Source organism: Apium graveolens, chromosome 10, assembly GCF_009905375.1.
Source record: "Apium graveolens cultivar Ventura chromosome 10, ASM990537v1, whole genome shotgun sequence".
NCBI lineage: Eukaryota > Viridiplantae > Streptophyta > Magnoliopsida > Apiales > Apiaceae > Apium > Apium graveolens.
In genome coordinates, this window is record NC_133656.1 from 40277050 (window position 1) to 40289583 (window position 12534).

Genomic DNA, 12534 nt, shown 5'->3' on the forward strand with positions numbered 1-12534 from the left:
TGAATGAAGATTTTCTTTGTTTGGCTTTCTGACATGAATCACAAAGACCATCAGGAGCAAATACTGTGTTTGGCAATCCTCTCACAAGATCTTTCTTGACCAGTTCATTTATATTGTTGAAATTTAAATGAGAGAGTTTCTTATGCCAATTCCAGCTTTCTTCAATTGATGCTATACTCATCAGACAGATTGCAGAACCATCAGTACTTGTTGAAAGCTTAGCTTCATAAATGTTACCACGCCTGTATCCTTTCAGAACAACTTTGCCTTTAGATTTACTCACAATTTCACAGTGTTCTTCAAAGAAATCAACATGATAACCTCTGTCACAGATTTGACTTATACTCAGTAGGTTGTGTTTAAGTCCTGAGACCAGAGCTACTTGTTTAATTATGACATTTCCAAGATTGATATTGCCATATCCCAATGTTTTTCCAATGTTGCCATCTCCATAAGAAACACTTGGGCCAGCTTTCTCCACAAAGTCTGATAGCAGGGCCTTATTTCCAGTCATATGTCCTGAACATCCACTGTCCAGAACTAGAATATTTTTCCTGTTGCCCTGCAATCACAAAGACCACTAATTATTAGTTTTAAGGACCCAGACTTGCTTGGATCCTTTGGCCTTATTAAGTTTGTTAACATTTGTAGCGGATTTAGCATCAGAGTTTATGTTAACATTTTTCTTATGAGAACTTACACTATCAGACTTTGAATCAGAATTTACACTAGAAGGAACAATGGAAACTTTCTTCAAAGAAGGTTTTATTTGATAATAATCATAGTACAAACTATGATATTCCTTACAAGTATAAATGGAATGCCATAAACTACCACAATGAAAACAAGGATTTTGTGGTTTGTATCTAACAGACTGACTCTTAACTCCTGATTTTGAAGGTAATGAGTTAATATTCTTATTCTTCCTGCAAAAAGAAGCCAGATGGTTAGAACTTCCACAGTTATGACATGTTTTCCTAGGAGCATCAGGTACAGGTTTATAATCATTGCTTTTATTCACACCTTCCGTTCCATTCCTATTTTTCCTAGGTGATTTTACCTTGTTTGCATTCTTAACATCTTTCAGCTTATGTTTAAGCTGCTTCTTCGTCATTAAGCCTATGTTCACTTCAGCTGTCTTTTCCTGTTTTAGTTTGTCAGAAGTTAATTCCTCCTTAACTTCTGATTTCTCATTTTCAGACTTTACAGTTACAAACTTAACAGGTTTAAACTTTGGCTTTTGCTTAACAACAGGCTTAATCTCTTCAGTTCCTTTATCATTCTTATCTTCTCCATAACCTAAGCCCTCTTTCCAGTTTCCACTACTTAGCAAATTTTGAGTTGTTTTGCCAGAGTTAGTCCAAGTCCTGATAATCTCTCTTTCCTTTTCTAACTCAGTTTTTAGAGATTCATTTAATTTTAGCACTTCATTCCTAACATAAAAAGTATCATCTCTATCCTTCTGAGTTTGATGGAACATGACTAACTCTTTTTCTAAGAAATCATTCCTTTTCTTAAATGCAAGATTTTCAGAAGTTAATCTTTCACATGTTAAAGTTTGATCTCTATAGCTAACAAACATGGTTTTAAGATATCTTCTCAACTCATTAATATCATCAGTATGAAAAGCATAAGTAGTCTAAGGTACCTTTGTTTCAGCAGTTTCAGAACTGCTCTCAGCACTTTCTTTATCAGCATTTGCCATCAATGCATAGTTCTCCTCACTTTCAGAGTCTGAGGTGTCTGTCCAGCTTTTCTGCTTTGTGACAAGAGCCTTGCCTTTGTCACCCTTTACCTTCTTGCAGTCAGGAGATATGTGGCCTTTCTCACCACAGTTATAGCATTTAACATTGGTATAATCTCCTCTGTCAGAATTTCCTCCTCTGCCTTCAGATCTTCTGAAATTCTTCTTATCAGAACTTATGCCTTTCCTGGAAAATTTTTTTCCCTTCCTGAACTTCCTGTATGCAATCTTTGTGATTCCTTTAACCATAAGAGCACACAACTTCATCATCTCCTCATCAGCATCAGTCTCAGGCAAGCTTTCAGAATATGAGTCATCATTACTCTCAGAACTTGATGACTCGGTATCAGACTTTATGAAAAGAGCTTTACCCTTGTCGTTCTTTGAGGAAGCTGCTTTGGGGAATTCTTCTTCAGCCTTAAGAGCAACTGTCCTTGACTTTCCTCCTTTCCTCTTGCTTCTTTGTTCCATCTCCAGCTCATGAGTCTTGAGCATTCCATAGATTTCGTCAAGAGTTGTTTCATCAAAATTGTAGTTGTCTCTTATTGTCGTTGCCTTCAAATCCCAGCATTCAGGAAGAGCTAATAGGAACTTAAGGTTTGAATCTTCAAGATCATACTCTTTATCAACCAATGACAAATCATTCAAAAGTTTGACAAATCTATCATATAAATCATTCAATGACTCATTAGCCTTTGAGTCAAAGTGTTCATACTCTTGAGTGAGTATTGTCTTCCTGTTCTTCTTAATTGTGTCAGTTCCCTGACACCTTATTTCCAGAGCATCCCATATCTCCTTAGCAGTCTTGCAGTTGATTACCCTGTTTGACATTACATTATCAATGGCACTATGCAGTAAATGTCGTACCTTAGCATCCTTAGCAATTGATGCTATATCTTCAGCAGTATAATCACTCTTCTCCTTTGGTACGGTCTGTGCTGCTTCACCTGAAACTGCAACAGCGAGTTTGGTTGGTTTGTGAGGACCTTCCTTGATTCTATCAAGGTATTCTGGATCTGTTGCTTCCAGGAACATGGTCATCCTTACCTTCCATATGGGATATTCAGATTGTCTCAGTATGGGGACTCTGATGGTCTCATACCGACTCTGAATTTGTGTCTTTGGTGGTTCCTCAGTTGTGGTAGGCTTAGTTGGAGTTTCTGTGTCCGACATGATTGTGTTTGGATCTTTAACTGTATGTGTGTTAACAGAGTAGCTCTGATACCAATTGTTAGGTCACACACACACTGTAGAGGGGGTGAATACAGTGTATAGTACACTCAAATCGAACTTTAAGAACTTAAGTAACAGAAAACAAACTTTATTGAAACAATACACTCTGTTACAGTATGGAACTGTTACCTCTCAGTGATGAACAAATATCACGAGAGCTGCTAGGGTTATAATTAATAATCTTTTATAATAATGATAACACTTATAGTGTAAACCCTATGTCTGTGTTTATATACTACATAGTTACAAGATAATCGCTAATTGATATGGAATATAATTCTGCTTCCTAAAATATATCAATCAGATATCTTTTCTTCCAAGTATTCCATTCTTCACGGAATTCCTTCTTCATGCATATCTCTTCTTATGTTTATCTTGATCTTCTTTTCTTTAATCAGCTACTGTCCTTATCTGATTATCCTTCAGCACTTAAGTTCTGATATCTATCTTCTGATGATTATCTCCTGATAACATACGTACTGATATCCTTAAGTCCTGACTTCCAGTATAAGTACTGATCAACAGTTAAGTACTGATTTATCCTGTTCAGTAAGATCTGAAAGCTAAACATAAAACATATTAGCCATGACATTATCAAATATATCTAACATAGATCTACACTATATCCTAACTGATCAGCAGGGTATGAGTGTGAACATTAAGCTAGTGTCCAGTCTACTTCATTATTGATCTCCATTAACGCCATTCTCTCTCGACAAGTTTTATAATTCCAAAACCGGACAAAACCCTGATTTAGGAGATGAATCTGGGAATTGCTCGTCACTTCTGGTTTTATATCTAAATACTGGTAACGACCAATTGTTATTCGCTCAACTACATCAATTTAATAAAAATGTTTATAAATTATTTAAAAGATTTTGTCTGGAAATTTCCTTTAATATTGATACCTGAAAATCAGTTATATACTTGCTTGGCATTTTTGGCTCACTCTTGCTTTGTAAATTCTTATTTCTTTCAGAAACAAATGAGGATAAAAGTGAATTGCTTTTGATAGATAACAAAATTTAGAAAGATCTCCGCTGCAAGAGGATGAAGATGTTAGAAAAGTAAGACAAGGGAATTAGTATAAAGGTATTTAATCTTGTATTTTAGTAGTGAATTGTAGGAGGTTAGATTCTTGTTTCATACCATAACCTGTAAACGATCCAAAACTAAGGGGTAATTTGTATGATATTTTATATTATGTAAAGATTGTTTAGTGACACCAAATCTTGACCCCGAATTTGGGCTGTTACACCTCCTGCCCCTGAGGGGCAAAACTTCTTTTCTTTTGCTTCACAATCTTTCGATTTGGATCCTCATTCAATTTGTGAGCGATCAGTTCCGGGTCTATGATATCAGTTGTTGACCATGCGAATACATCACTATTTTCTTGTAAAAACGTCACCAGCTTCCCTCTAAGGGACTCCTCTATTGACGCTCCAATAAAAGTTACTTTCTCAGAATCCTCGGGAGCCAAAGGGATCGGAATCAAGTCTTCTGCTGGCTTCCTTCTTTTCTCGTCATTCTCACGGATATCCAGGTCTTTGATAGGAAAAACCTGCCTCCAACTACATCAGCCCTAAGGGAGGCTACATAATAACTCCTTGCCATCTTTTTATCTCCTCTTTCTTCCCCAATCCCGTTCCGGGTGGGAAACTTCATCACTGAATGGTGAGAAGAGGGGACTACCCTAAAAGCATGTATTCCCATTCTTCCCAAGATTACATTGTATGTTGATACAACTTATACCACTACAAAGTTCAACATCTATGTTGCTTGTTTTGGTTCCTGACCTATAAGAAGAGACAACTTAAATTACTCCCTCCACGGGGCACTCGACTCCAGCGAAACCGTATATTGGCATATCAGTTGGGGTTAATTGAGAATCAGTGTAACCCATCCTTATAAAGGTATCATGGAGTAAGATGTCCACCGAGGCTCCATTGTCTACAAGGACTCTTTTCACCGGGATGTTCCCTATTATCGGTGTTATGACCGGAGGATCGTCATGAAGAAATTTGACACCCTCTAAATCAAAATCATCGAATATCATTGTTATTCCTGTCCTAGCCCTCTTCGGGGCTTCTCCGACAAATGCATAACTTCTCTAGTATATTCCTTCCTCGAGTTTGTAGATGAACCAGAAGCAGTCAGTCCTCCAAAGATTGTATTTATCACTGGCCCTCGGGGTCATGGTCCTCTAAAGATTGTGTTTATCACCGATCTCCTGCGTTGGGGATTTCTCCCTTGATCATCATGATCCCTTTTGCAATCCTCGAAGTTCCTTCTTCCATTATTATTCATATCCCCTCCATCTCCAGTAGACTTTATCAGCCTTCCTTTTTGAATGAGGAATTCAATTTCATCTTTTAGTTGTCTACACTCATTGGTGTCATGACCCGCATCCTTGTGAAATCTACAATATTTTCTCTTATCCAGCTTGGTAGGATCATCCTTCAGGGGCTTAGGCCAATGAACATCCCTATCTCTTTTGATTCCTATTAAGATCTGACTTCTAGGAGAATTTAGATTAGCATATTCGGTGAAATTTTGTCCAGGTCCTCCCTTCTTCAGGGGTAAATCAACATTTTGCTCAGTTTTAGGATACTTATCCTTGGCATTATATTCTAGATCAGTCTTTTGCTTCTTGCCACAAGCGGGCTCGTTATTCACTACCATCTTCCTCATGCTTTCTTCCACTTTGATATACTTTCCTGCCCTATCTTGGAGCTACAACATGCTTTCAGGGGGGCGCTTGGCTAGTGACATCTTAAAGAATTCGTCCCTAGTTCCTTGCTGCAGTGTTATCATATCTACCTTGTCATCAAGGTATGGGACCTTCAAAGCTTCTTTGGTGAAACAGTTCAGATAGTCTCTCAAGGACTCCTTTGCCCCATGCACAATGCTCATGAGGGATGCTGAACTCTTCTCATACAGTCTTTCACTGATGAATTGCCTAATGAATGCTTGACTTAAGTCTATAAAGGATCCAATTGAATTCGGAGGCAAACGGCTGTACCACCTTTGAGCTATTCCCGACAGGGTTTGAGGAAATGCCCGATACTTAATAGCGTTGTTCACGGGCTGTAGCAACAGTGCATTAGAGAATGTTCTGACATGATCAGCGGGATCCTCAGTGCCATCATAATCTTTGATGGTGGGCATCTTAAATTCCTTGAGATGTGGGCATTCATTATCTCTTTAATGAATGGTGAAGTTGGATCATCAAGATCTCCTAGGAGCATGAGATCACTTGGATCAACCCTTAGGGCAACAACCCTTCTTGGTATTGGATCATCCAGGTCTATGATTGGAGGAGGATCTCTTCTCCTCGGAGGTAGTGGGGGTCTTGGGGTCAAGTGCGCCTCCAGTTCGCGCTTCAGCCTTTGGATCTCAGCTTCGTGAGCCCTGATCCTCTCTTGTACTTCTTGGGAATTCGTTCCTCATGTGCTCCTAGGGCGTTGGTTAGCATTAGGCACTGGTTTTTTACCAGCATGCCTCCTTCTCGGAGCCACATCATCATCTAAATATTTGGTGTCTCTTTCAGTGTAAGGGCCAAATAATTTTTGGTCTTCCGAAATAGGAGCCAAACCGCGTATGTAGTGGGGCTTCTGCCCTTGTGCTTCACTCCGATTAGCATGTCCAATTCCTCCAACCTCGGGGTATAAGGGCATCTCATAAGGGGGTTAGTGGTTTCAATAGTTGAATACTCATACCCAACGGGTTGAGGATTCACTGGTGCATGTACCTGTTGAAATTGGGAACTCGTCCCTTGAGGAGCCGGGGGATTCGTCCCTTATGGCTGAGGCTCAGTTTCCCCTATCAGGGTTCCTCCTTGGATGGATGCGTAGGTTGAGTGTGGGGGTATTTCCACCATTGACGAAATTATTTGGGTCATCCCAGCTGGTGTTCCTTCGAGGGTGTTGTTTCTGCTCTGTGAGTTCACCATGGTTGTTGTTATGCTTTCCCACAAACGATGCCAAATGTTATGGATAAAAAATTAGGGTGTACTTATTGCTAGGGTTCGTGAGCTTCGAGGCTCGATTTGACTGCTCTTGTGCTTCGTGACTTGATCTACCTTAACAAGATGCCTATGTACCTTGCTGTATGCCAAGGATCAAGTCAAAAATATAGTTCTGATTTATGGAGTGAGGCCCCTTATATAGGCATGAGATGCCTTAAAATTAGATTTGGGTTAGGAGACTTAGTGGACAAGTCTCAGATTTAGAGTGGACTTTGGAGTCCTATAATGCAGGAAATTGAATCCTTATCCTATGAGATTTCTTGGAGGCCAATCTCCAAGGAGTTGTGTCCTTATTTGGACTTTACTAATTAGCTGATTTTTCTCATATTAATTAATTATGATATTAATTAATATTCAGGGCTTTTGGGCCTTTATAAATGGGCCTTGTAAGTAGGCCAAGGTGTAATTAATACAGTATTAATTACATAATCGAGGTTTATTTTATCCACTACCAAAAATAAACTCAATTACCGATATCAATAGAATGATCGACTTTTAAATAAATTTTTGAAAATAAAATATTTAAGTAAATATTTTCATAAATTAAGAAGAATAGATACAACACTTAACAATTAGCACATTATCATTTGATGACATGAACTCGTCAAACAGGAATAAATATATACCATTTTACTCCTTCCAAATCAGAAATCACATAAACATATTCAAATAATAATAATAATAATTCTAAAAATTACGGGATATTACAGCGGAGGCAGCAGAGAGGGTTTAAGGTCCGATGGCGAAAGCTACAGTCTTAGAAAAGTTGATTCAGTGGTTGGTAAGTCACTTGTAGGTGATAGGAAATTGCCTTTAGAGGAATAGTTGGTTGGATCTCGGACTAGTGTGCCTGGTAGAGTCCAGAGTTCCTTAAGTTTAACTTAGTTTGTTAGGTGGTTTTATGTAGTTTGTGGCTGAAATGTCAAACCATGATTTGTTGTGTATTAGATTAGTTTGGTTGTTATGTTTTAGTAGTTGTGGGAAGTTAATCAGTTGCTGTTGTACTAAGAATTCATATATGTATATTATGGTGTTTATTATCTTTACATTCCGGTTTTCCTGTATTTTGTTGTTTTTATTACTGTCATTTTTGTTATTGTTGCTAGTGTTGTTAATCTAAATATCTTTTATAAATGAACCCCTGATAATAAAGACATGGGTATTCTATCTAGGCAGCATTTTCCTGATACAGGTGTACCATTTAAACGGTGATATTTTCTGTCATACATACTTATTATACGTTTGTATATATCCAATGCTATATTTCAGGAAAATGCCGCCCAAGAAAGCTGCCCAGTCTAAAGACAATAACAGTAGTTTTGCTGGGGGTCCATCTATAAACGAAATTCTAGATTTGTTGCGCTAGCAGACAAATCAAATGGCCCGAAAACAATAACAGTTTCAGCAACAATAACAACAATTCCAGCAGCAACAATAATAGCAATTAATCCAACAAAAGCAACAACAAATTCAACAACAACAACTTCGGTTGCAACAACAGTAGCATCAAGGGGTGAACCAAACCGTTAATTTCAAATTTTCTAGGCTGTTAAACCTCCAGAATTTAAGGGTGAGACTGACCTAGTAGCTGCAAGAGTATGGTTGAAGGAAATGGAGAAAACTTTCAATCTCACTCAAGTAACTGATGACCTTAAGGCAGATTATACAAGTTATTTCTTGAAAAATGAAGCGAATCACTGGTGGGAATCAACCAAGAAACTAGAAGGAGAAGGTCCTATTCCATGGACTAGGTTCACAGAATTATTTTTAGAAAAATATTTTCCAGATTGCCTACGAAACCAAATGGAGTTTGAGTTTTAGAATTGAAGCAAGGTGAAAGGAGTGTAGCAGAGTATGAGGCTAAGTTTATGGATTTAACCAGATTTGCACCAGACTATCTGAGATCTAAAGCTTAAAAACCAAAAACATTTCGACGGGGATTGAAGCGGGAAACTCAGAGTGGAGTTGTAATTTTATACCCGAAGACCTATGCTTCTGTATTTCCGGAAGCTGTGGTAATAGAAAGTGATCAGAAGTTGACCGCCAGGGACAAATAAAGTAAGAAGTGGAAGTTGTGGAAGTTGTGGAAGAAAAACAAGACCAAGGGGGATCCAGTCAGAAGTTTCAGAAAAAGTTTGGGAAGAATAGGGATAGAGGATTCAAAATATAAATTTTTTCTTAGAATAGGCCCAGTAACACCTTAGTCAGTTCCAATCAAGTCAAATCGGTTAGGCCACCAATAGTGGAGTGTATGTAATGTGGGAAAAAGCATAGTGGAGTGTGCAAAGCAAATTATGAATATTTCAAGTGTGGGCAGAAAGAACACTATGTGTCTGAATGTAAAGTAGAGAATCCAGGAGTCACCTGCTATAATTGTGGCAAATTAGGACATCTTGCCAAGAATTGTAGGAGTGCTTCTCAATTATAGAATGGCAAAGTAGGAAATCTAATACGTCCAAGGCTAGAACTTTCAAGATGACCAAAAGGCCAACTGCTCAAGATTCTGATGTGGTAGTAGGTACGCTCTCCCTTAATTCCATATTTAAGTATTATTTGATTCTAGAGCATTTGAATCATTTATATAGATGGATTATGTGGATATAATGGATTTAATGTTGAAATATTTAAAAGAATCCTTAATTATAGAAGTCGATAATCAAAATAAAGTACCAGTAAATTAGTTCTGTCCTAAATGCCATATAAAAATCTTAGGACATTCTTTTTCGGCTGACCTGATACCTTTCGAGTTAAGAGAATTCGATGTAATCTTAGTAATGGATTGGTTGTCCCGAAATACGGCAAAGATTGACTGCAAGAAGAAGCAAATTGTTATGTTTATAGAAGATAATATTAGGGAGAGTTTTCAAGGGCAGAAGGAAGATAAGAAGTTTTTTTCGATCATGCAAGCAAAGAAGTTATCAAAACAAGGATGTAAGGCATATCTCACACATGTAGTGGGTACTAAGAAGGAAGCACCTAAGTTGGAAGAAGTTTCGGTAGTAAATAAATTTCCAAAAGTCTTTCCAAATGAATTACTAGGACTACCACCAGATCATGAGATAGAATTTTCCATCGATTTAGTAACCGAAGCCGAACCAGTGTCAAAAGCTCCATACCGCATGGCTCCAGTAGAAATGAAGGAATTGGCTAATCAACTTCAGGAACTGTTGGATAAAGGTGTAATTAGAGCAAGTTATCTCCCTGGGGTGCACTGGTATCATTTGTGAAAAATAAAGGTGGAAGCATCAGGTTATGTATCGATTATCTGGAGTTGAATAAGTTGACAATTAAGAATAAGTATCCCCTATCAAGGATTGATGATTTATTTGATCAACTTAAAGGAGCAATTTGTTTCTCAAAGATGGACTTAAGATCTGGCTACCATCAGTTAAAGATTAAGCTTTAGGATATACCAAACACTGTGTTTAGGACAAGATATGGACATTACGAGTTTCTAGTGATGTCATTTGGATTAACAAATGCACCAGCCGTATTTATAGATCTCATGAATAGAGTGTTTAAAGAGTACTTGGATAAGTTCATGATTATATTTATTGATGACATCTTGATCTATTCGAAGTCTAAAGAAGAACATGCAGAATACTTAAGGATTACTCTGCAAAGATTGAAAGATAAGAAATTGTATGCCAAGTTCTTGAAATGTGAATTCTGTTTGGATGAAGTTCAGTTCCTAGGTCATGTGGTTGGAAAGGATGGTATCAAGGTAGATCATGTAAAGATTGAAGCTATATCAAATTGAGAGCAACCAAAGACACCGATGGAAGTCAAAAGATCTCTTGGATTAACTGGTTATTATCGAAGATTTATAAAAGATTTTGCAAAGATCGCAAACCCACTGACTAAGTTAACCAGGAAAAATGAGAAGTTTGTGTGGAATGAGAAATTTGAGGAAAGTTTTCAAGATTGAAGAAAAGATTGATGACTGCTCCGATATTAGAATTGCCAGATGGGACCTGGAATTTTGTAATCTATAGAGATGCTTCTTTAAAAGGTTTAGGATGTGTATTAATATTGCATGACAAAGTTATTTCCTATGCATCCAGACAACTAAAGCCTCACCAGCAGAAATATCCGGTACATGACTTGGAGTTGGCAAAAATAGTATTTACATTGGAACTGTGGAGACATTAGTTTTACGGAGAAAGGTGCGACATCTATATGGATCATAAGAGCTTAAGGTACATATTCACTCAGAAAGATTTAAATATGAGACAAATAAGATGGTTGGAATTGATTAAGAATTATGATTGTTTTATTAACTATCATCCAGGAAAAGCCAATGTGGTAGCAGATGCTTTGAGCATGAAGGAAATATTGAATATGATTGAGATCGCTAAAGAATTGTCAAAAGAATTGGAAAAGTTGGAGATTGAAATTCGAGTACTAGGAGATAATAAGGAACAACTGTAAGAAATTACTTTTTAGCCAGAACTGATTGAAAGAATGAAGAAATGTCAAGAGGAAGTAATGGATCAGGGATTGGATAACCTGACAGGAGAAGAGATTTGTACGCAGAAGGATAATAAAGGTATATTAAGATTTTTGTCATGAATATGGATTTCAAATATACCTGACATGAAGAATGAGATATTGCGGGAAGCCCATATTTCAAAGTTTTCCATTCATCCACGGAGTAAGAAAATGCATCATGATCTAAAGAAGAAATTCTGGTGGCCAGGAATGAAAAATGAAGTAGCTGATTGGGTTAACAAGTGTCATACATACTGGCGAGTAAAGGCCGAACACCGAAGACCAGGTGGATTGTTGCAACCCTTAGAAATTCCTCAATGGAAGTGGGAAGACATTACAATGGACTTCATGGTTTGACTACCGAGGGCTAGATCGAATCACAACTCTATATGGGTCATCATTGATAGATTAACAAAATTAGCTCACTTCCTTCCAATCAACGAGATACATTCCCTAAAAATGTTATTCAAACTATATTTGGATGAAATTGTATACAGACATGAAGTTTTAGTTTCCATCGTATCGGACAGAGACCCAAGATTTAATTCGAGGTTTTAGACCAAGTTTCATGAATGCTTAGGGACCAAGTTGAAAATGAGCACCGCTTATCATCCTCAAAAATGATGGACAAAGTGAAAGAACAATTCAGATGATAGAGGATATGTTAAGGGTATGTGCTTTGGATTTCAAAGGAAATTGGGACGATCATCTATCATTGATAGAGTTTTCTTATAATAACAGCTATCATGCCAGTATCGGTATGCCACCGTATGAAGCTTTATATGCTTGAAAGTATATATCTTCGCTTTGTTGGGAAGAAGTCGATGAAAGGAAATTGTTAGGCCCTGAGTTGGTTCAACATAAAAAAGATGCAGTGATTCTGATTCGGAAAAGGCTAGAGGCTACTCTGAACAGATAAAGGAAAAATGCAGCTTTACATCGAAAAAAATTGGAAATAGAAGTTGGATCATTGGTGTTGCTGAAAGTCTCTCCTTGGAAAAGATTAATCAGGTTTGGACAAAAAGGTAAATTGAGTCCC

General features: G+C 37.5%; 1 protein-coding gene across 1 annotated transcript; it reads left to right on the forward strand.

Annotated features, from left to right (window-relative positions):
- The first annotated feature begins 9778 nt into the window (after window positions 1–9778).
- On the forward strand, window positions 9779–10231 carry LOC141690535 (uncharacterized). Its single transcript, XM_074495326.1, has one exon. It carries the CDS (start codon window positions 9779–9781, stop codon window positions 10229–10231), a length of 453 nt encoding a protein of 150 aa, XP_074351427.1.
- Window positions 10232–12534: the final 2303 nt, after the last annotated feature.

What these genes read in the sequence shown, in the direction of transcription:
- LOC141690535 (XM_074495326.1), top strand. Translation starts at nt 9,779, where the DNA reads ATGGATTGGTTGTCCCGAAATACGGCAAAGATTGACTGCAAGAAGAAG.